Source organism: Phlebotomus papatasi, chromosome 2 (genome assembly GCF_024763615.1).
Source record: "Phlebotomus papatasi isolate M1 chromosome 2, Ppap_2.1, whole genome shotgun sequence".
Classification (NCBI taxonomy): Eukaryota; Metazoa; Arthropoda; class Insecta; order Diptera; family Psychodidae; genus Phlebotomus; species Phlebotomus papatasi.
Genome location: NC_077223.1, coordinates 47,529,003 through 47,555,156, shown reverse-complemented (window position 1 = coordinate 47,555,156; position 26,154 = coordinate 47,529,003). Strand labels below are relative to the sequence as shown.

Genomic DNA, 26,154 nt, shown 5'->3' with positions numbered 1-26,154 from the left:
TTTTTGATATTACATTTCTAATATTATTGATGTTAGAAAGGTTTCCTTTTTGTTTAAACATCTTTTTGATGCACTAAACTTACTTTGAGTGTGTGTGGGCCTTCTTTGGGATCCTCTCCTTCTTTGTGGAGGGGTTTCTGTGTCATTGAGGCGAGGTTCGCTGGTGCAATGCGATCTACTGGTCTCCTGAAGATTACTAGGTTGTTGCTGTGTCTTTCTTTTCACCTTAAATATAATTCAATAAGTTTGCAATTTCCTTATTTAGCCAAATTTCTTATATCTTACAGATCTAGGGCCGGTTATTCTGGCACTTTGGGATCGTGTAGCAGGCCTTCGACGTCGGTAGCTTGGAGTCCCATTGTCGGGTGTTCCGCTACCGGATGGAGGTAGCAAAACGTTCTCGAGACTTGTACTGGCTGGGGCACAAATTGAAGCACTTCGTGTTTTTGTGTAATTTATTCTCGGTGTGTGTGCAGATATGTCATCCATTTCTATTCCTCGATCCTCCTCCCTGATTGCTCCAACTCCTGACAGGGATTTATTTCACTAGAAATGGCATTTAATTTGCTCACACTATCCACCACATCGCCACAGATTGCTGTTGAAAAGGGAGAAAAAAAAGAGGTGGAAAATTTATTTTTATACCTGGCTGCAGATAAGGGACTCTCATGAAGGGCTGACATGGTGTTTGTAGAAAACTTCAACACATAAGTTTATACAAATAAGATATCAATCTGCTGAATGGTCTAACATTGCCCCCGAGCAACTCACTTTTCACCAGCAAACAGTGAAAAGGGATGAAGTGTGCTTTCTAATTACGTCCGAGCTTCCACTTGTGAAAAATGAAACACCTAATAACACTTCAGGCTCTTTATGGGAACCTAGTTCCGTAAACATTTGTAAAGGAGCGGAAAATGAGCAACTTTAACTATGAATAAGAAGGTTCACTATGTTATTCAAATGCATGAATGCACCATATGAATTTTATGAGTTTTCCAAGTGGGTGAAACAGATATCCAACAAGGAGGAGTTTGTATGAATTTTCTAAAGAGTCGATCATATACAATAAAAGTTCTGTGACGGTGGAATATTTTCTATGAAAATTTAAAACTATGTGCGATTTTTAGTAATTTTCACTTCTATGTAAATTTTCAAAAAAATTCATAATCTCAGATTTGGCTTAAACTTTACCAAAGTCTCCCTTCCAACATTCTTGATCATGAATTTATGAATAGCTAAAAGTTCTCCAGGCCGACAGTCTGTGGTCTCCCTAATTTCATTTTTAAGAATTAAGAATTACACTTGAAGCTTTAAGCTCATATACGGCGTTATCACACTTGCACATTAAAATTTTAATGTGATTCACATTAATTGTCGCTTGTGAGCGTCCATATGTGATATTTGTGTCTTTGAGTCTCTTAATATTTGGGGTTTTTCTATTTATTGATAAAGAAGTGGACTTGGCCTGAAAAAATAAGTTTAAATTTACTTAAGGAATAAATATTTTTCACATTAAAAAATTAAAGAGAAAATCGCATTAATTTGTCGCATTAATGCTATAAATCAATTTATATCAAATTTTGCGGGCTAACTCTAACTTTTTATCAACAAATAGATCAAATTTTGAATATAAAATGATTCAAACACACAAATTACATATTTGGACTCTCACCAGCGACAATTAATATGAATCATATTAAAATTTTAATGTGCAAGTGTGATAACACGGATAAACTTGTCACTACACGCTAATAAAAAAATGTTCCTTATATCCTTTGCGACATTATGTATCATAATTGGCCTTAGGAAAGCTGGATAGAGTAGGTTGAGTTGAACATATCTGCTAACACGAAATATTTAGCTTTTTAACTTCAGATGATGATCCTGCTTCGAGTAATCATGACAAACCACAAAAACAAACCACAAAGTAATTTTTTTGTCAAAAAGTTCTCCAAAAATCAGATACAATTGGCTCAATTTTTAAAATTTCTATATAAAAATTAAAAAAAAATTGGTAAAATAATCTATTTTCAAACGCTTAAGGGCTTGAATGAACGTATAATCCGTTAAAGCTTTAAATATTATATTGATTGGCGAAATGAGAGAGGGGGCAAATTTCCACTGATGATAAATTTATTGAAAATATAATTGGTATGATTGATTAAATTATAGAGCACTTGCTTTATATTTGGCCGTAATATAATTATCAACATATTATTATATTGTCAATATCATACAATATTGAAAAACGGTGAAGGATTGGATTGGACTGCGCCACAGAGTGGGAAACTTCTACGGACTACAATAAAGTAAGACGAGGACGTCCGTCAAACAATTTTTTTTTTTATTAGGCGTCCATCTGGAAGATGATTGCACTGGTCAAACAATTATTATTATACTACCGTGCTAAAATATTAGTTAGTGTATTGAGCGCTTCATACATCATAAGACAATCAGTTTAATAAAAAAAATGCGAATAATAGATTGAATTTATACTTTCTTTTTAAAAAATATTTTCTAGTGCCTTCTTTTATTAATTTCATTATAAATAATTTTAATTCATGAGTTTAATAATTTTCAAATTTGATAAATGATTTAGTTTATTTCAGGCAAATACTATTCAAAATAATTTTTAAAAAAGTTGATTTTCATTTTGTATTGAACATTTTTATGTTAGACCAATATATATTTATTATATTCGCAGTATATTTGTAGTATATTTTCAAATTTTATATTTATAATTATTTTTTAAAGGAGATGTTAATATTATCGGGTTCATTGAAGTAAATCTGCAATGACTCTGAAAAAGTGCTCTCTACGGAGAAAATTCCACCAGAAAAACATGTTTTACCTCAATTAAGCTTTTTTATTTACTTGAATTCAAGTAGTACTAAAGCCCTTTATAAGAAGGAACTTAATCTTTGTGTTGCAATTTTAGATTTTCAATATAAATTTGCATGAAACAAATATAAGGAAATTTAATTTACTTATCTATTAGGCGAAGTATATTTTGTAATACACTCATGCATGTTAAATCTAATATAAAGATTTAAATGACAAGTTTCATTGAGTTTTAAAAACTTGCAATTGTTTTTTCATAGATTTTCCATAGATTTTCCAAACTTCCTGACATTTTAAATATTTAAACTTAATCACACACCAGATTTCTCAATGAATTTATTACGTTTATTCAACTTTGCGAAAATTCCAATTACTTTTCCAAAACCGTGTACATAAGTCTTGATTGAAATTCTGTGGTTTCACAGGGATTTTAACCCACAAACACCGGATATGGGAAAAACTCTTATGTGCTCTCTCTCTTGTAATTATAGTCACAGAACTTTCATCAATTATTTCAGAACAAGTTCTGGATTTGTCTATCTCCAATGTGATGCCCATTGAATGAAATTGATTGATTCTGAATGAAGATATCGTGTGTATGCAAAACTTCTATGGTCAGAACGAATGATGAAGAATAGATTTGTATAATTCTTTATATTTTCGTTCTCTAAGCACTTAAAGCATTTATTTTCAATTACATTTTTTATACATTTATTTAAAACCACATATTAGTAAGTTTGCACAATTTTCACAATCTCAATGATAATGCATCTTAATCTAAAATTATTAAGGTAGGGGAAAGCAGGCATGGTCCGTACACAGTGAACCTTTAAACGATGCGAATTTTTTCTTTGGCTGTAAACAGCTATTCGCCATTTCTTAGAACATAGATAATTATTAACCTCATGAAACGAGATGAGAAATTGTAAACTAGCTCTTTGTGAATCCCTAAATGACAATAGACTTGAATATTACACAAAATTAATTCTTAAAAATTAAAATTAGTTTTACAATTTAAGTGGACATAGAGTTTAATTGTATTGTGAAACTTTTAATTTAAAAATCAATTAGATTATGGATATTTAATATAGAATTATTTTTTTTTGAAAATTATTCTTCATATCAAAATAACTTAGATTTTCTCATATCTGAGGTGTGAAAAGCATGAACCTATTTTATTGAACACACATTATTTAAATTTCAATAAAATATAGGGACTACTTTATCCAGTGATGGTGAACTTTAGAAAAACGGATAATGTATAATTAGTTAAGTTTTTGAATGTTGATCATCTGCTTGGTTCAATGAAAAAGCCTTAAAGTGCGACTGTAGGCCTCTACACACTAGAGAAATTATGTCCATAATTAGGAGTTTCTCCTACACAATCGTATAAAATCTGCTTCAATATGGACATAAATTTCTCTAGTGTGTCGAGGCCATAACACACTCAAGTTTTATTTAAAAATTCCACTTCTAAAATGTTTGGCATTAAAAAAAATTGCTTGTTATTACTTGTGATTAAGTTTTCCTTTAATGAATTTAATAATACAGTAGAGTCTCCTAAATTCGAACGCTCGGGGGGTATTTTTGACATTTCTCACCTCCCAAATTCGAACGATTTTTTCAAAACTAACGAAATTTATATGAGATTAAATTGTACTTTGAATCAAATTCCCGTACTTTCTCGCAAGTCTTAATGGTAACATACTTCTTTTTCATTTTACACAACTATAATGTGTGTAAACATTCAGGAAGAAGCAGATAAATATGATTTTCATTCACCAAGAATACGAACTTTCTAACATAACCTCACAATTGACGTTTTGAATCCAAACGGCGTTCGAATTTGAGAGATTCAGATTTGAGAGACTCTACTGTATTGTAAAAATATTTTGTATTTTCTGAGATCTTTATCTCTGTATCTGATATAAAATTATTAGCAAATTTATATAAATATTAGCATGAAGTCATCACTTATGAACGTTATCCACTTATGGACAGCTGGTAACAAATTTCATTTTTTACCTAAAACAAATTTCGAAAAGTCATAAAATTAGCAATTATCAATTCAAGGGGTTAAGCGGGGTTGAAGGAAGGTTTAAAGAACATTTTATGAAAATCTGAACTCAATCGGAGTAAAACCTCGGAGGTAGAGTAGTTTTGGTTATGCATTCCTCCCGCGCGCATATTACTGTAAAACTTTAAACAGGGGGCTATCAAACCTAATAAAAAGTGAAGCTATTTTTCACTTTTCCTTGAAAAAATTTTGCAGATATTGCACCGCGACTTAAACAAATTTGCTCGTAGTTCTTGTATTATTTCGGTGAACATTATAAAATATGTATTTTTAGATAGCTCTTAATGTACGATTTCGAAATATCCTCAAAACACCATTTTCAAAATCGGTTGTTAAGATATTTCGAAAACCCTAAACCGATTTTTCTGAAACTTTGCACACTTCTTCTAGATATAATTGGATCATGCTTAACATGAGAGATTTTAGAAATATTGATTTTGATGGATTTAAAACATGTTAAGAAGTGGTTGAAAATGATCATTTTTTGAAAAAAGTTGTGCCAAAAATCAAAAAAATAAAAATAAAAAAATTCTTCTGTTGAGTACGAGCCACATTCATATCCTAAAAGAAAATACTAGTTTTATGGATTTAAGATGAAGCTGCTAGAAAAAAAAACGTGACAAAGGAAAAAATGAGGGTGTGATCATACCATTTCTCAACGGTTCAATTTTGAAAATTTTCCAAAAAATTTCCGGTGAAATTATCTACTATCTACTCTATCAGACGAAAATCTGAATTTACGAGATTTTATAGTTAAAAAAATGAACAAAATTAAAGTTTTCCCTATGTCAAACCCGCTTACCCCCTTAAGATACGATTAACAATTTTGTTACTTTTCGAAATTCGTCATCATTATCATCATTTTCAACCGCTTATCCCTATTGCGGTCGCGAGACTATGACATCCAATTTAGCAGTCAACGCTTGTCGATCATCCGCCACTTCAGGAAAATGTTCGGGTTCGATCCCAATGCGTTCCAAGGCAAGATTCTGAATTTGATTCTGCCACCTTGTCCTAGGTCTGCATCGAGGTCGACGCCTCTTCACTATGGCTTATTCTCGTTCACCTTCATATCTGTTCGAAAATTGTTTTAGGTAAAAAATGGGGATTTTTGCTAGCTTTCATAAGTGAATAACGTTCATAAGTGACGACTCCACCCTACTCTATAGGATTTTACAGAATTATCAATTCGGCCCCTCCACGGCACGCATAAGAAGTGTTCTAGGTTGTCTTGGGCCTATTAGTAAAGTCCAAAAAGTCGACTTATATGATAGTTAAATTCTGCAAAAAAGAAATAGCTCACAGTTAAATTAGCTAAGTAATAAAATAAGAATTCCCACTTTAACATTGAAAATTTGTGCGAATATATAACTTCTTTATCCGTTGTAGACATATTTCAAAGAAGAAGACCACTAATGCTAATCCATATCCAATGAAAATAATATAAAAGGCTTCCCGGTAATCATCTAAAGTCATCATGTAGAGGTTCTGTGTATTCTCTGAATCAAAATCAAATTTAAGAAAGCGCATCCAGTGAAGAAAGATACCTGCTTCTGTGACCCAGGACTGATAGAGATTCACCTGCTTTTCGAATGGGTTTCCCTCGCTCATTGCATACATTTGAAAGGTTTCGTAATAGCATTCTTCGACAACATGATATTTTGCTTTACCCATACTATCCTGGTTGAACTTAGATTTCATGAAAACCTGAATGAAGTTTTCTGTGGACACAAAACCAGTGTTAGGAAAAGATATGATGTGATTGATTATATCGGAGAAAGAACCAAATACTATACCGCCGTCGCTTCTGACAAAATCTTTACCACGAATAGCTATGATTTCACTGAAAATATCTGAAGTCATTATAAGCCTAACAGAAGATCTGTTTAGTTCATCGAGAGTATTGATATTTGGGTAGTGGATAGGTTTTGTGAGCATAGCCACCAAAACGGAAGTGAAAAACGATAATATTAAGAAATTGTAGAGAATAAATACGATGGATAGACTCCTATTCCATGTTGTAGTACGTAGCTGGCTCGTGGCCCCAAAAAGTTGGATCTCCAAAAGAGAAAAGTAGATATCCAATATATTTGATCTGCCGGTCACCCAGAATAACATGATCCCTATTCCAGCGAAAATAACCACAATAGCACACCAAGTAACGAGATCAAATACATTTATAATGTTTCTTATTGTTGAGTACTTTTTACTACGTGGAACTACGGCACATATTTTTGTAATTCCTAGAGGATAAGTTCCATATATTTTCTTGTTTATATCCATTGATACGTACTGAGATATTTCGCAAGAATTAAAGGAAAAATCAGCAAGGGAGTTCAATATATTTGCAATAAGTATAATTCCATATATTCCAGGTCGTGCTGATTCTATTGTGTTTTGAATACTGTAGGACATGTTAAGAACTTCACAAATTACATCTATGAATTTTCCATCATATCCATAAACATGATCATTTCTTATTATTGACATTGGCGGATTATGGTCCTGAAATAATCGAAGAGTTTTTCCACTGAGGTACCTCATTCTACTTTGAACAATATCATCTCCAATAGAGACGCGTATTTCGTTAGATTTTGGCACCATTGTAAAGAGTTGAGTTTCCTGGAAGTTAAGATATGCCATGTAGTAGACATTTAAAATGTTTAGAAGCTTATACATGGATAATATTTCAATCCAAACAAAATCCCAAAGATATGGCTTTTGGTGCACAGGCTCATTGATCACTATAAAGATCTTTCTATCCTTCCGGTCTGGTTTTAGCACTGCCTCTTTCATATATATTGAAAAAGGCACAAGATGAAATATAACATATGATGTATTCCATGGATTCAGCGTCAAAATAGTTTCTTTTGAAATTCTAGCATCATGTTGTAACGCAATCACTGGTACTTGATTGAGCGATTGCACACGCTGAAGAACCTTACCATCAAGTTCACAATAATTACAAAAGCATCCCACAATAGCTACAGTTTTGAGATCAAATTCTTGATCTATCAAATTGGAAATCATTGTAGAAATACTTTCGATGAATTTGTCTTCTACTGAATTATTGTAGATAATATTCCCCTGGCACATCCAAACAAAAATAAAGATACAAAATATTTTTGAAAGACGCCACATTATTATACTATACTCTCGCTCAAATAATTTAGAGAACACTATGATATTCTTTTCATAACTAGAACTTTTATATGTAACGTACGGTATATAAACAAAAAAAATCCTTATCATGATTGGAAATTCATTATTATTTCAAAAAGCAATTTACAATACATAAATTGAAGACAGAGTTAATTATACGAATCCATTTTTTATGCGAGATAAAGATACATAAGATAGGGTAAAGTGGTACAAGCTGGACAGTGGTACAAGTTGGACAATGGTACAATTTGGACAGGGCTTTTGTCTTAATAAATTTAGTACTTCGTTTTTATAATATTTGTATATTTTTAATGCTTTAGTTTTATAATTTGGTTCCTTGTGCTTAAAAATAAATTTTGTACTGTATTTATCAAGAAAAAAGCCATGTCCAACTTGTACCGTCGAATTGTCCAACTTGTAACACTATAATTCCAAATTATATCACTTTACCTTACATATATTTTTATGTGAGGTTAGTGGAGATTCTTTAAATTGTCAGCTTTTATGATTCAAGGTAATCTCTGAACACGTCAGATCGGACTTAAACTTAGTTCATATGCGTTTTGAAGCTCATAGTTAGAATTATGATACCGTTAAGTTCCTCAAATATGAATTTCTCAAATTTAAGACTGATCATTGAATTCAAAATGTAAAATTTGAGGTTATGTGAAGAAAATTTTGCGTGGAGTCTGTATAATAACCATTTTTCTCTGTTTTTTTTTTCCATAATATTACCGTATTATATTAACTTCCTGAAACAAATTCCATTTTTAACAATAAATTGTATTGATATATTCTCTAAAGTTATTTTTCTTAATATAGAGAAAGTACATTTTGCACGAATTCCGTTGGGTTTTTAAAAATATTGTTCAAATTTGAAAAGTGAGAAATATATCTATATTCCCTAAAAAAATCATACACAATGAATTTGATAAAGCCCATATCCTAATGTTACTTAAGAATCATAAAAACATTGGACAAATCTTATCATTTTTTTCACAAATAATGCGCGAAAAAACTTCATTTGCTGGTTAAAAGTACCCCGGTCTCCCATATGCATTTTAAATACCTCTGTTTAAAGGAAAACATAGATTAAAGAAAAAACTCACATTACTTACATTTTATTTGATATATATTATAAATAATTTTCAATTTTTTGAGGAAACTGCAAACAAAAGTGTTCCCTGTGCAATTAGTTTTTTCATCGACCCTATGTGTACCAAATTATTAAAGTTTTACAAGATTATAGAAATATCTCTGCGGGAGATAAAAACCACTTTTTAACTTCAAAATGACTTTTATTATAAGCCATATTTTAATTAAGAAAGAGATAAATAGTAACAGAGAGTAAAAGAAGTGTGAAATTGAAGAATAGATTGTAGAAGTTTTATGAATCAATTAGCTGAGATTCTTTACAATCACTTTTACATCATATTTCAAAATCTATACATAATAATCGTTTTCTATACACCACATTGTCTTGTAGAATATAAGGTCGTAGTTACAACATTTTACAAGACAATATTACAACGAAATTTCTACTATACTGTATTACAGGTCGAAAAAAATTTTATACATAACATTAAAAAAAAACTTTACGTACGGTACAATGCTTAAAATAATAATAAATTTTATTGCTTTCATCTACATAATCAAGAATCTATAAAGTTAGATTTATTTAATGGCCTTACACATTAAAAGCAATATTTGTCAAAAATTGTATTTTTGACAGAAAATTTTGACATTCGCACTTATAACACTGCAAGTAATTTCCTTCAAGAAAGCAATTTTTGATGAAAATTGCTCCCAATGTGTGGAGGCCTTAAGAATTTATAGTCAAACAATATTAAGAACATTTAAATTAAATAGTAAGACTCATGTCTTTCTTTTCCATTGCAGACATATTTCAAAACAGAAGGTAACGAATGCAGATGCATAGCCAAATAAAAGAATATAAAAGGCTACAAGGTAGTCGTTAAAAGTCATCATGTAAAGATTTTGTGTATCCGCTGAACCAAAATCATATTTAACAAAGCGCATCCAATGAATAAAGAGACCTGCTTCTGTTATCCAAGACTGATAGAGATTCACCTTTTCTTCAAAAGGATTTTCCTCGCTCATCAAATAAGTGCGAAAGGTTTCGTAGTAGCATTCTTCGACAACATGATATTTTGTTTCTCCAGTAATACTATCCTGATTGAATTTAGAATTCAAGAAAACTTTAATGAGGTTTTCTGTGGACACAAAACCACTATTTGGTGTCGATATAACGTTTTTAATGATATCTGAAAAGGGACCTTGTATTAGTTGACTAGTATCACCTTTAACAAATTCTTCCCCGCGATGAAGTTTGATTTCTAAGCCAATTGACAAGCTGAGGAATAGTATTACTGAAGAGCTTTTTAGCTCGTGAATAGTATTAATATTTGGGTAATAAATAGGTTTTGTGAGCATAGCCACCAAAACTGAAGTGAAAAACGATAATATTAAGAAATTGTAGAGAATAAATACGATGGATATACTCCTATTCCATGTTGTAGTACGTAGCTGGCTCGTGGCCCCAAAAAGTTGGATCTCCAAAAGAGAAAAGTAGATATCCAATATATTTGATCTGCCGGTCATCCAGAATAACATAATCCCTATTCCAGCAAAAATAACCACAATAGCACACCAAGTAACGAGATCAAATACATTTATAATGTTTCTTATTGTTGAGTACTTTTTACTACGTGGAACTACAGCACATACTTTTGTGATTTCTAGTGGATAGGTTCCATGAGCTTTACGATTGTCTTTTGAAACCACATGAGATATTTCACGTGAGTTAAATGAAAAGTCCGCAACTGAAGACATGACTTGTATAAGAGTTGTTAAAGCAGAATCTGCATCCAATTTTCCCATTTGAATATTCGTGTAATCAATAATTTTGTATGACACGTTGAGGAGCTTGCAGACTACATCTAAGAATTTTCCATCATATCCATATACTCGACCATTTCTTATTATTGACATTGGAGGATTATGGTACTGAGCCACTTGAAGTACGGTCCTCTGCCCACTTAGGTACTTTAGTCGATCACGAACGATATTATCTTCAATGGAAACTCGAATTTCTTTAAAGTCAAAATTCCTAGTAAAGAGCTGAGTCTCCCTTAAACCAAGAAATGTCATGTAGTAGATATTGAAATGCTTCACAATACTATAATACATATAAAATATTTCTGTCCATGTTCTTTCCCACATGAGCGGTTTTGTAAACAGAGGATGACTAATCACCCAGAAGATTTTTCTATCCTTACGATCGACTTGAAATAATTTTTCCTTAAAATTTATTGAGTAAGGTATGATGTAAAATACGACATATGAGGATTTCCATGGACTCAGTGCTAAAATTTTTCTTTGATCGATTTTCGTAATCAAGGGATTATATTTCAGTGCAATTACTGAAATTTGATTAAGCGATTGAACATGTTGCAGTATTTTATTCTCAAGATCACAAAAAGTGCAGAACTGGCCCACAACAGCAACAGTTTTGAGTTCCGCTTCTTGATCTACCAAATTGGAAATCATTGTAGTAATATTGTCGATGAATTTATTTTGTATTGTATTGTCGTAGAAAATCTTCGCTTGGTTTGACCAAATCAAGGTAAAGAACCAGATAAAGTTCGATAGATGCCACATCACAAAACAATAATTCTCAATGAAATTGTCAAAAAAAACTGTGACAATATTTCTTGCGACGAATACTTTTAAAGTGAAATCATAATAAGATATTAGTCAGTTGCATGTTGAACAGTAAAGGCATTATTAATTTACAAAACCTATTATACTGAGCACAATAACAGAGTTGATGAAAAGCAATAACAGAATTATGTGAGATAAAAAGTTGTATGCACTTTTTTAATGCTATATCAAATTGACTTTAAAGTTACCTTCTGTTAAAATTTAAGCATTCTCTCCACAAATAATGATTCTTCAAAATATTTCAACCAATTTGAACTTTAACACGTTTTGTTAATTTAAATAGGGCTCAGAATGCTTTAGGGTAAGTGTGCCAAATTTCGGCATAGTTGCATGCAAGCATCAAAGTCTTAAGTTTGAAATTTAATGTTTTAAATTCAAATTGATTTTTTTTATTCTTTCTTCTGAAAGAGTGTTGCTTGGAACCTTGTAAAGAGTATACCGTCTTTATTTACTCTAAAATCATTCTTAATACATTTTAAAATGAATAAAAATATAGACATAGCTTTGGTGCCCTATTTTTCGGCCACCTTCATTCTCAAAGTTTCTTGCCCTTCGGGAATTCTTCTAATATCTTTTTCACGTCATCTACATGTCGAAGCTACATTTTTTGTTATTCTTTTGCATTGTATAATCTGTAGAGTACGTAAAATCTAAAAGTTCATGGAAATTCGAGGAACAAAAAAGGTGGCCGAAATTGCAAGCTGGCCGGAATTTGGCACACTTACCCTAAATGCTTTCAAAGTCAATCATAGATCAATATGGGCCTAAAATATTTTATTGCAGATTCTGAGACTTTTTTGCAGGCATTACTGTGGAACAGAGTGCAGGCCTGAGATCACAGGTTTTCTTTCCGGAACACTAGGACCGAGACTTGGAGATGATACGCGATTTAGCATTCACTAAAGAGAATTCTCTTAGTTATAGGCAAAAAGGTGTCAATGCAAGCCAATAATAAGGTAAAGTGTCCTATGTCGGCGACTTAAGGACGGGTTTTATGAAAAACTTATGTAAAACGACATCTAATTTGTGTTTTTGATCGGATTTTCACCTTAATGTTGTAGTATAGATCTTTATCTATCTAATTCTTAACTTCATTTGGAGATAAAATAATTTTAGATTACTAAATAATTGAAATGTTTGCTTTTCGACAATATTTACTACTAGAAGAGCTATATAATATTAGCCGGTCGAATTGAGGAACATGGCTTTAAAATTCCACACCAGACAACAAAAGACAGAAAATTGATACTTTAATCAATAATGAAAATAAAATTCTTGCACAGTGAGTTAGTTAAAGTTCTCAATTGCAGTTAGACTCAGAATTTGACATCTAATGTATTCTGTATGTAAAGGTAAATAAATCAAATAACTCCTTGTGAAAAAATGTCGAGCATATTATAAATAGTGATTCCAAATAACCAGGTTTTTAGGATAGACGGTTAACCGGTTTTTGATGCCTCTAAAACCGGTTAACCGGTTTGAAACCGGTTTCAAATTTAGGATCACAATATGGAATTTTGAGCAATTTTTCAGAACTTCATCTTTAATGTAATATTTAACACATAATTATATTCTTTTTCTCAGTTAGTTTAAGACTTATATATTTATTTTACTGCTTTATTTTGTATTTAAAATAGTTCTGGAAATTTCAGAGTGCAGGAAAATTATTGAGAGTTTTACCAATAATATTGTATGGTGGAAAAGCTAATGCAGTGTAGATTTCCGTAAAACAACCATTTTTTCATACAATTTTTTTTTTTAAATAAATTAGTAAATTAGCTACAAATGTTGTAATTTTTGAAAATCTTTAATAAGGAAATACTAAAAAATTTTATTCTAGATCTTGGAAAATGAAAAAAAAATATAGAAAACGTTTTAACGAACAAACCAAAAGAGTTTTCCTCTTTATTTTAAAATTTCTATGACTAGTTTAATCTTATTAATTTTAAGTTTAGAAAACTTGAATCGTGATTGAAAAATAATATTAATAGAAATATGAAAAGAGAATATTGGAAGGATAGTTACCAATATTTATTGCTGCTTTATATTCGTTATGAAGTTTTTTTTTTAATGTAAAATCTTGTTTTTTTGTCCCCCCCCCCCTAACCCCTTTGTAGGTCTAAAGCCCTTGGGCTTATTATGACCAAGAACCATTTCTAAAATGCTAAAATGCTAAATAAATAAATAACAAATAAACAAACAACACAAATGAATTACAATTTGTCTCCTTATAAAATTAACTCACGCACATTTAAGGCTGTCTCTGTAAAATCTTGTGAAAGTATTGAAAAAATTATTCTCTTTTCAGCAAAAAAAATCCAGATTTTTCGATCGGGAATAGTTTCTAAAGTCTCTTTTTTAGATCATTCTCTACAGAAAACACACCGATGCATAAATTTTGGTATTATATATCATGAGAATCATGATTAAAATTTACCCAAATTCACAAAAAATTTGATAAAAATAATCCATAGGCATTTAAAAAAAAAGAAATACTATCAAAGATAAACTTTTTCTTGTTTTTTTTTACTCCATTATTGGTTGAGAAACTAATAAATACCAGAATATGACAAAAATTTTACAAGAATCTTGTGTAACAATCTTGGTGAATTTGGGTTTAATAAGGTATGTATTTAAATTAAAATATAGCAAGATTCAATAAAAGTCTCTATAAAGGTGGGGAGAGGTAAACATCTTGTTAATTTTCCACATAAAACAATATTTTACAAGATTGTACTAAATATCGTTTATAATTTTTTTTCAGTATGCAATTGTTTTTTTAGACTTGTAAATATTTAACTAATGTTTAAAAGATAATATATTTTCAATTGAAGAAGTCCTGAAATAATTTCCGATAACCTTTAAGTAAATAATTCTTTTCAAGGGAAGGAACGTACAGGAAACCCATTACTACTATCCTTCATATATTATTAACATACTGCCATACTACAGATTACACTTGGAATCATATTGCAGTTTAGGTTCCCTCCTAAAGTCAAGGAAATATTTTGCAATGTATCTTTATTTTCAAGAAATAAACTAAAGCTTAAGAGAAATTTTTAAATTTTTGGAAGGAGACGGTTTTAAACCGGTTTCATTTCTAAAAACCGGTTTTAAAACCGTCTCCAAAATAGGGCGGTTAACCGGTTTTTCGAAATCGGTTAACCGTTTTTGGAATCATTAATTATAAACAATATGAGAACGGGCCAAAATTCCAAAATCCAAAATCCAGATTGGGCCAAAATCCAAAAAGCCAAAATCACGAATTATTAAAAGTGTCATAGCTACTCCTACGATTACACCCGCGCTTGCTGAAGGCAAAGGGAAACCTTTTGTGTCTTGGAAAATTAATCTAAATATTTTCCTCCATATAATTTAATCCCTTTTAGGATTTTGAACATTCTGGATTTTGGCTTTCGGGATTTTGGCCTTTTCGAGATTTTGGCGTTCGGTATTTTAGTTGCCACCGGTTTAAAGTACCCCATCCGCCCCAATTCAAAGGTTTAATTTTATTTATTTGTTTTTATGGAAATTTAATTTCTCAGTGGGTAGAGTAGGTACTGGATGTATGGCGCTGAGATCTCTGATTCGAGCAACGCTGAGTCGACGATCGAACAAATTCAGGGTCTTATCTGGGATCGTTTTAGGATCGACCCCGAACATCTTCCTGAAGTAGTGGGAGATAGACAGACGTGGGCTGTTAACCTGAGTGTCCTAGTCCCACGATCCCGATTGGGATAAGCGGTCGAAAATGAATGAATGAAGGAATAATTTAATTACATTTATAATTTTGAAAAAAATAATAAATCGCAAATTGAAATTCGTCTATAGTAAAAGTAAATCTGTTTCTAGCTGAGATCCTTTATTTTCTTCTGTTTGCACAGTTTGCATGAAAAGCATAATTATTTTTCGTTTTTCCTTTCCACTTTTACCACACCAAAATGACCGAAAAGTACAATTATCACGCAATAAAATAAAATTGTGTATTAAGTGGTTGTGCCGGTATCAGCCAACTAGCAATCATATTTATTGCATTGACACGAAAAGGCTCCAATGGGGAGGAAAATTCTCACTAAATGCATAGCAAATTGCACTCTAATCTCTCTACCGAGTTTTACAGCCAAATGATCCGTTTTGTGAATTTTCTATGTGAAGATTATCGCATTTAGGCATCTCTTAAATTATGGGGTTAAGTGTGGGCTTTGATGATTAATTAAAGAGAGATTTTTGCCTTTAATTAATTTATGAATTATTGAGGGATATTTTGTAATTCTTTGGAAATCACCGAAACACGTAATATTCTTTTCCAAGCAGTAAATTTAATGTTGCGTGGAAGAAACACCCGAAATATTACTAGTGAGAAATATTAAAGAAAGGAAGTTGGAAAAACCGTGGGAAAAGTGTGGATGAGAGTTTGTTGGTGGAAAAAAATCCTTAAAGACTCAAAAGAGTTTTGCAATGGGGAGAATAGCATTTTAGCTCGACATCTAATACAAGAATCCACCAATTTATTCACCAGGTAACTGTCTCTTCTCTCACACTTGTGGGAGTTCCCCAAACTCCTTAAAACTCAAATTTACGATGATCGACACATGTGAGCCCTTTTGTCATGGAAAAAAGTTACTCTCATTGTAAATTCTCCTCCTGGCACTTTTTGTCCCTTGTGTAAACTTATTGTCACAGAATATGTGATGAAAAGAAAAATCCTGTGGATTTCAGTCAATAGGCTTTACTCTGTCTTTTCACAACTTACATCTCTGTTTTCTCTTTCACCTCAGTAAGAATATTTTGCAATTTCGACACCTGACTTTCACAATACACCAAATGTTCTTGTCGTTACCTTTAAGCCTTTGGGCAACTTCCATTCTTACATAACGCACGTACCTTGCACAAGTCGCCTAGGGCTTTTCTGAATACCAGAAAAATCCACTTCCTACAAATTGTTGATTAAATATTTGCCTTTCGATTTAACCATTTTCTAATCCAAGAACAACAATACTTTGAGTTATTTTGCCATTTGTATCACTTCCACCTCTTTATTATTCTTGATAATTCAACATTCTTTAAAAGTCCTATTAAAATATTATGAAATAAAAAAAAAAATTTATTCCCTAAGCAAGCATATTAATTTTATTTGCACCCAGTCACATTATTTGATATCACAAATAAAATTGCATTGGTAAAGTAAAATGCTATAAAGGAAAATACGGTGGTGGTAAGTGTGCAAGAAAGTTAAACACTTGGAGTTCATTTATATTAGATAATGGATCTTTGCTGTGCTGAGTTTTCACTGTTCTAAATCTGATGAAAGTTTTGCAAACAAAGAGTTTGATAAAACTCTTGGGAACATTGATTTCTTGCTTGAATGGCACAGTGAATACTGTTAGTGATTGTGGAAAACCAATATGTAAATAAGCTCCAGATGTAAGTTGGAGCTTACAGTTTGAAAATCCCAATTTTCAGATGCATGTGTAACTTTATACGAAATCGATTAACATTTAGAATTGGACATTTGAATAGAATGAAAGATTTACATTAAAGAAATTGAATTATTGAAAAAATAAAGTCTATGATTTGAATTATTATGGGTGTAACGTATAGCATAATAGTAACAATTTGTTTTACAGTAGACTCTCGCTAATTCGTCTCTTTTAAGATCGGGCTACTTTTTAATTCAAGCAGAGTTTATATTTGAAAAAAGTTTGTTGTCATTTTTCAAGTTTGATTATGATTATCAAAATGAATCAAATATGCTCAAATTTGACATGGTTTGTCTTAGTTTTAATGTGATTTTGCATTATTGAGGGATTTTCATGCAATTTACGATATATATCAGTGTGTAAACTGAATATCTATATGCAAATGAATAAAAAATCGTTGCATTTCAAGTTTGCGCCCGAATTTTTGTCTAATTTGGCTGACATTTCGGTCCCATATACACGAATTTGCGAGAGTCTACTGTATTCCCTTACGGACTATTGCATACTATATTAAAAGGCGCTTTATAACCTTGGAAAGTTCAACAGAGTGTGATGCGGTATATTTTTTATCTCTATGCACGGTAGGGACAAAAATAGTCCAAAAAATTTAAGTAATTTTTTTGACAATAGGTTAAATGTGCTAAATTTCGACATAGTTGCATATAAGCACCGAAGTCCTAAGTTTGAAATGCAATTTTTTTAAAATTTATATTGATATTTTTTGTTACTTCCTTTTCGGGAAGGTTGTGTGGAACCTTGAAAACTAGTTTATCATCTTTGTTTTCTTTAAATCACTTGTTAAAATATTGAAAAATTAGTAAAAATGTGGACATTGCTTTGGGTAGTATTCCAGCCACTTTGAGTGAAATACTGGCCACCTTTTTTCTGATCACCTTTTGTGACGCAACGGATAGAAAATTTCAATACGTCAAACGGAACGAGTTTAATATTTAGTTTAATACGTTTATATGACACACAAGCCCTGACATCTTCGGTGTAATTTGTCCTGTAGACCTGAAGAGTATCATTTCAAATTTACGCGCAGATTCCCGTAGCAATTTGCCCTTCCTGAACTCTTCCAAGGCCTTTTCCACATCATCTTTTTCATAGAAGCGATGGTTTTTTTCTCTGGACATTGTAGAACTCATAAATTGAAATAAAAAACATAAAATGAATAAGAAATTTAAGAAAGCAAAAGATGTTGCCGGAATAGGCAACACTACCTCACCGGAGAGACGCTCACAAAATACGTACTTTTTTACGCGAAATACAGGATCCGGCTGGGAAATTTTACCCGAAATTTAAAGATTGATTCACTATTAACATAAACAGAAACATTTTTTAATGAAAACTAATCAATTTTCATGAAAAACACCGAAGCAAAATCTTTTGCACTTTACCACAAATCCTAAGATTGCTAGAAACAAAATCGATCTGTCACATTTTTTGTAAGACTCTTTCCACACAGAGTTTACAACGCAATTTAAATTCAAATTATACCTAAAATTTAACGGTCTTTGTGTTAATACATCCTAAAATGAATAAATATTTAAAAGCAAAATGAATTCATTGACTATTCGAAGATTACATACATAATTTTAATTAATTTATTTGCATGGTTGAAATTACACTCAAAGTGGCCGAAATTAGAAGCTGGCTGAAATTTGGCACATTTCCCCTACCAATGAATGATAATTTTCACTCTAATTAAAAATATTCGAATATGTTTTGGAGATAGTCAAGGTGAATATTTCGACCTTAGACACCTATGTTTCAAAAACATTTCGATATAGAATTTTCGAAGATCAAAATTTAACGACTTTATGGGCCTCAAGAAGCTTCGAACGATTCATTTTTTTGAATGTGTTCTAAATTATTTTGGTTCATTATAATATTTTCCATAAGAGTTGTGTGTAAATTCTATTAAAAACATAGGAAAAATAATTGCGTTTTCCGAAGCTTGAGTCATCCGAAGGTACCGCGCTTTTTCCTACTCCACTGGTAAAAATTAAAGGATCAAATTGGATCATATTTGATCTTTTGATAGGATCACTAGTGTCTCTTGAAATTTTGTATGTATATATTGATCACTATTTCATATTTCTCTTATCCGAACGAACGCCAAAGATGGCTTTTTCATTGTTTTTATTCATTTATTCCGGAGTTAAATTGGTATAAAAACAGCTACTCTTTCAAAGGATCCTCGGTGATCCTTTCATTTTTACCAGTGCCATTAATGGTATATATTTCTCGGATTTATATTTTTATTTGTTCGTATGCTTGTTGTTCATGGTAAAATATTCTAAAATGTGATTTTCCTATGCAATTTCTTATTTTGGAATGTCTTTTTTTTAAATTTATGAATGAATTCAACCGGTAGTAAACCCGTTTGCACTCAAAAAGCATGCAAAAAGATAATACATAGAGTGAATTCGAGCACTCCGCAAAGCTGGGACGCTTTACCATCTTTTTTACCCATCTTTTCTATATGATAACTTTTATACAGCTTATTTATATTTCGAATTTATCCAAATGACCTTATAATATTCTACTTCTTTTTAAATAAAAGAACACATTTTAAATGTATCTGCTACTATAGGTTCTTATAAAGTGCATAATAGTATTACACGATAATGTGTTTTCAACGGCAACTTTCATGCAGCCACTTTGACTATACAAGTCAGCATCTCAGCAAAGAATTGTGTCACTATTTTCAATTTAGGATGCTTCAAGGAAATAGGGATATAATGCTCGCTTTCAGATTGAATTTTTTCATATATATAGTGAACTTTTCTATAAGATCCTCTTAAGGAAATAAAAGACATTTTGCAGACAGATGTGTTTGTGACATTTTCAGGAAGTGTTCGATTTTTATTCCTATAATAAACTCTTCATACTACTCTAAGAAGCATCAATCTCTCAAATCGTATATAAATTTAATTGAAATCCAATCATATGCCACTTCACGAAATTCACCATATTATACACGCTAATAAAAATAATAATTTCATGGGATATTTTTCAACAAAAGTAGGAGCTTGATTTTCCTGTAAGAAGATATTAAATTTGTGGTGGTTTAAATTTTTTGCACCAAATTTTGAAATATTTGTGTGTGTGAAAGTATTTTTAGACAAATATGAACCACAAGAGTTAGGGGATTTCTTGAAGAATTCCTCGAAAAGAAAAGAAACATGGACAGTTTCCTTAAATTTTTCAGCAGACTGACACAAATCTCTATGGGGATTTCTTCGGCAGGAAAATTGAAGACATTGCCGATGACCTGAGATATTTTCAACTCACATGATTAAAGTCAGTCAGTCGATGAGAGACGGAAATAAATTTCCACGTGATTTTGGGATTCAAGAGAGTGTTTGTATGTCTTTCGCGAGCATTTTTAATCCAATGTTCAACATCCCTCCACTTTACTTTTTGATTGATTTGAGGCAAAAGTATCTTGTTTAAATTGGAACATATATAGCGCAAAAAATATTAACGTCAACGATTGAAGCTCTCACTTTCCACTTTGTAATTCTTTAGTATTTTACACTCACGCACTAATATGTTTAAACATACGTTCATTCTCTCGTATCCACAGACGAGATTGTTTATAAAACAATTTTCTCGACTCATTTCCTTGCAAAGTTTCAGTAACTCCTTCTTATTACGCTGCAATCATCACCCAATATTATATTTGGTTAAATGACTTTACTTTGTATCTTCTGCAAAGAATGATCGTTAGGTCTATAAAAAATTTAAAGTATTAGACAGGACCGTAATTAAGGCTTTTATCATTTATTTATAGTATATAAATGAACGTAATATATCTTTAGCCTTTGTAATATTGCATAATTGATAAGATAAAGTGCCAAAAATATATCCATAGGAGAAAATCTGTGAAGTTTTCTATCTCTTAATTGAATAAAACCAAATTTATTACATCGTTTTGTAATTTCAAAAGGAAACTTACAAGAAGAAAGGAAATGTAATTACTTATTGGAGTTAAGGCAATTTTCTTATAATTTCTTTTAATAATTTAATGGTCACTTGCAATATCCTTTCCTGTTTTAATAGTTTGATAATAGTATCGAAATGTAAAATAAAAATAACTCAATTAATTTTGTTAGCACATAACCTTCAATATTTAAATATCGAATATTTAATTACATACATTCAATATTTAGAATAAAAGCTGGCCTAAATTTGTAAGTGGTGTGATAAGCTTGAAAATTATCCCCATGGGGCCATTTCCAGCAGAATTGGGAGAATATGTAATTATTTTGAAACAATATATTTATTGCATCCATTGGGGGAATTCGTATAGGAGCACATTCACAATAATATTTGAAATTTATCACAATGCACTTTCTTTTTTTTAACTTTTAGGGGAAGGTTTTGTAGCTTCGTAATGCTACAGCTTCGTAAAAGTGGATTTTTTCCAAGTTACTAAATGAATTTCATCCATGGTCATATATTCTAATAGCCATTCCAACATTTCATATTTCCTGACAAACTTGGAAGCCTAGGACTTTTTTCACACTTCAAGAGTCTTTTCGAAGAAAAACAACATTCCTAGAGGGTTTATCAGGGTTAATATTTACCGTGAAAATCTTTTGCTCGAAGGGGGTCGTTCTTCTGGGTGGAAGGAATTTCACAAAAATTACCACCTTTGCAGCTCAGGAAAATTGAATTTTGCAGCTTCGTAAAAACATCTTTCAAAATTATTGACCATCGAATTTGAGAATGCCTCACTTTTTACGACCAAGAGACGGTAAGCCGTCTCTTGGTTGATCCTCATGTCTGTCAAGGCCCTAAGTTAACAAGAAAATTGGGATATAAAACAAATTTCACGAAAATCTCGAAGGAAAACACGCACTTCCCCATCAAAGTGAGATTTCATCAGATGTTTTTGTTTCGCTTCTGTCAAATCAAGCATTAAGCCTAAATCTGCTTATGGTAGGTGTGATTTTTTCATTGCCAATGCAATGCGTTTTGAGCATTTTTCGTCCAATTTGCTATGTTTTCAGGCGGAATTATATACATATTACTTTAAATTAGTCACTGGTCATTTTCAGAATCAGTGATGTTCAAAAGATGTTCTATAAGACAGATTGGAGTTCAGTGATGAAACCAGACTACTTATGGTAGATGTGATTATTTAATTGCCACTTCGGTGCATTTTGTGAATTTCTCATTCAAATTTCCTTGTTTTAAGTAGAACTTCACGCATTTCACGCAGTTGTGTCCGAAATTATGTTCTGTAAGACCTATTGCAGGTGTTAGAGAATATCCGAGGATTACAATAGGTGTGATTATGAGATTATCACACCTAACCATGCTCTTAACTGGCTGTCAGAAGGCAGAGAAAAAATGGTTTTCCAAGTGTCAAAAAACATGTGTTAGAAAAATAGCATAAGAATGAATGCATTATACTCCCTACAAACGGTGAAAACAAGTAAATGAAAGTTCCTCCTAGGCAGTGATGCGCAAATTTTTGTATCTTGTGTAATGTTTCCGGGAAAAATGAGGCCTATACATAGGTGGACAGAATGTTGTACGAAGCTGAGCAAACCTGGGCAGTTTCGTAAAAATCGCCACTAAATTTTCATTTTTCTGTAGAGGAAAATCCAAGGATTTCCAGGAATTTTGTGAGGCGGAATTATGAACCTAATAAGTAAGAGACCTTTTAACATAGTGATAAAATTGATTTGGCTTGTGTGGCATTCAGTAAAAAATATTAAATCTTGGATATCTTATTCCCTGTGAAGCAGCACAATCTCCTCCTTAAATGTTTAATTTTTGAATAAAAAAAATGCTTCTTTTCAGTTTATTTTACAATGAACGCATTAATTTTCAACCATTTTCTTAAACATTCTCGCCAATAATTTTATTTTTATGCACTCAAAACTAAAACGAATCTATTTTTGGAGTGTTATTGGCACGCTATAAGAAGAAAATAAAACATGCTTACGATCAAGTGTGATGAATTGTGTTGTAAAATCATGATATATGGGTGAAATGAGTTGTTTATGGAAAATAAGAGAAAAAATCGTGAAATTGAACATCTTCCTAGAAAGGACACAATTAAGACAGTAAATTTATTATTCGAAAGGTCATATAGAAAAGATTAATTGTATAGAGACTAAATCCCTTTGGGTGAAACATCAAAATAATTTCCAAGAATCCTAAACTATATGGAGAAAAGGAGTGGAAAATTTGGCCTTTGCCCTAGAGGGAATAATGTTCTTGGTACAATTGTTGGATTGTAGAATGGCAGGAACTGCAATAAATTTCTTAGCACATCAGAGAAGTAAAAAAAAGCTGTGTAAACCCTTCAAGAAGTCACGAAGACATCCCAATCACGCCCCCAAGAATTGTAGTACTAAAATGCCAATAATGTTAGAGAGGAAATCGAAACAAGAGAGGAAAAGTATGTGCGAGGGAGGAAAATGCAAAACCACTGAAGAAATTGTAAAATGTTTTTAAGCAGTTTAGAGTTGGATGAAACATAAAATCTAACATTATTGCTTATGGAAGCATTCTATTTACATAAAAGAGCGGTAAAATGGCGAAGGATACAGTAAATGTTTAGATGAAATATTCTAAAATTAACCCATTACAGCGATTTATTTGGTATAAATACCATCACTTTTTCAACCTATAACATTATTTATTTTACATATTGGACACGTTGGACACTGAACGATTACGAGGTCAATTGTGATTATTTAACTTTTCACACCAATTCACTCATCGATTGCACTTTATGCATTACTCTTGTTTTTTTCACTACAATATTGAAAAGTGTTTTTAAAGTCAATGAACCTATTATAAATATTTCCCATGTGCCATAATTCTTTGTGTCGTAAATTTTAGTATGAGGGTCTATGTTATTTTAAATAGATTGGTGTCATTCACTTTGGGTTGAATCCTATATAACAATAATAATAACAATAATAATAAAGTAAGGGACCACCATTTCATATAAAAGTCTTAGTCAATTAAAATATTTAAAAAGTAATAGGTGAATCCGGAGAATCACACTTAATGTCACTGAAATTGCCTATTGAAATAAATGGGGAGAATTTTCCCATGAGAGATTAATATGATTATAAATTAAATTGAGGAATATTTATCTGACATACTGGCATCATCTAATTAGCTTTATTAATTACAAAGCTCCATGTTTGAGGAGTGTCTTGGGATTTGAGTAAATTGTGCTAGTTTACTTGCTCAGTAATTTATCGAGGATATAGAATAGTCCAGTAAAAGATGCAACATTTGCACCAAAAGGCCACTCCTGGGAGTCGTGAAAACTTCTATTTCTGTCATATCACAGGTGAAAGTTCATGAATATTCATCAAGTCAAAGGAAACAATTATAGAGGAAAGCATTTCATGCCCATAGGTCAGACCTTTAGGGTGATTACAAATTAGTCATGGAAATGCTATAACAATTATATACGGTTTTCTTAGTACATTAATTATTCTAGTTTTCTTAAAGTAGTCACAATAAAGTTAATGATTGCATTTTTTTAGATTTGTAATTAAAAAGTTGTGATACTGCACACATTTCAAATGCACTGTACAAATGAGTAAGAAAAAAATAAATTTGCTCTGCAAAATTCAAATTAGATCTGTACTCAAAGTTTAAAAGCAGTGAAATTTTCATGCAACTGTTTGAAATTCATTTTTTTTTAAATAATTTTGTTAAGAAATCTTACGGTAGGTTGAAATTAGCAATTTAAAATGTTGTGTAGTCCTTAAATGAAATTGAAACACATTATCTACATATCCATGTAACTATACAGTGGCAACACGATAAATAGAACACTTCAGCGATTTTTCTGTTTTGATGTTTTATGATACAATATCAATCTTTATATCTGATCATGCTTTTTTTAAGAAAATTAATGCCCACTATAAATAAAAATGGTAATTATTTAATATTTGTATCTGGTAAAACCATGTGTTTTTGTCATTTAAATTTTGACTCTAAATTTAAGAATATATAAGGCTGGCAAGGCTAGATTCTACCAGATCAAGTCGGACTAATCTTGGATTACTTATTTCTTTTCGCCTATTATTTTATATGTCTTTGCTTGTAGTTTTCTTTTTTTATTCCTCTAATCAAACTATGTAAGAGGGGCGGATCCTATCAGCTTTGATTAAAATAAATAATAATAATATTAATAATATATAAGACTCCGGGAACTTAAATTGGACGTGAATAATATTAATTAAGAGTAAATAAATTTAATAAGAACAATGTACTTCAAAAAACTTACTTGTTTAACTGCAATAAAATTGGAGCACTTAATTTAATTGATTTAATTAATTTAATGAGCAATTTTAACATTTCAATTTGCTGAATTCACATTAATTTGAGCAACCACATTTATGTTATTTTACCATGCTTAAACGTGTTTTTGTGAACCAAGTGTTAGTTTATATTAATAAATAAGTGAAGATCTATCAATTTAGTTGGTTTTTAATCTAAAATAACGCAAGAAACAATTCATCTGTAAATTGAATTGAATTTGCAAATTGAAAAAATCCTAGTTTGATAGCACAGTTAATATGTGCCATTTCAATACTTTTTTTACCGTACTAAATTTTTTGACAGAACTTTTGGGTTTTTTCTTCATACCCAAAATGTAATTATATATACGTTTATTTATTATTACAGTGGGAGTCTTCTAAATTCGAACGCTCTGGGGGTATTTTTGACATTTTTCACCTCTCAAATTCGAACGATTTTTTCAAAACTAACGAAATTTGTGTGAGATTAAATTGTACTTTATATTAAATTCCCGTACTTTCTCACAAGTTTTAGTGGTAACATATTAACTTT

At 31.3% G+C, this 26,154-nt stretch overlaps 1 protein-coding gene across 1 annotated transcript in view; it reads right to left on the bottom strand.

Annotated features, from left to right (window-relative positions):
- The window catches only part of LOC129801374 (GTP-binding protein REM 2), a 59,795-nt gene that overhangs the window by 17,210 nt on the left and 16,431 nt on the right, over window positions 1–26,154 (bottom strand). The window contains exons 2-3 of the mRNA XM_055846327.1: window positions 286–598; window positions 84–225 (exon numbers count right to left, since the gene is read on the bottom strand). Coding sequence (XP_055702302.1) covers window positions 84–225; window positions 286–489 — 346 coding nt within the window. The 5' untranslated portion in view covers window positions 490–598. The remainder of the gene's footprint in view (window positions 1–83; window positions 226–285; window positions 599–26,154) is intronic.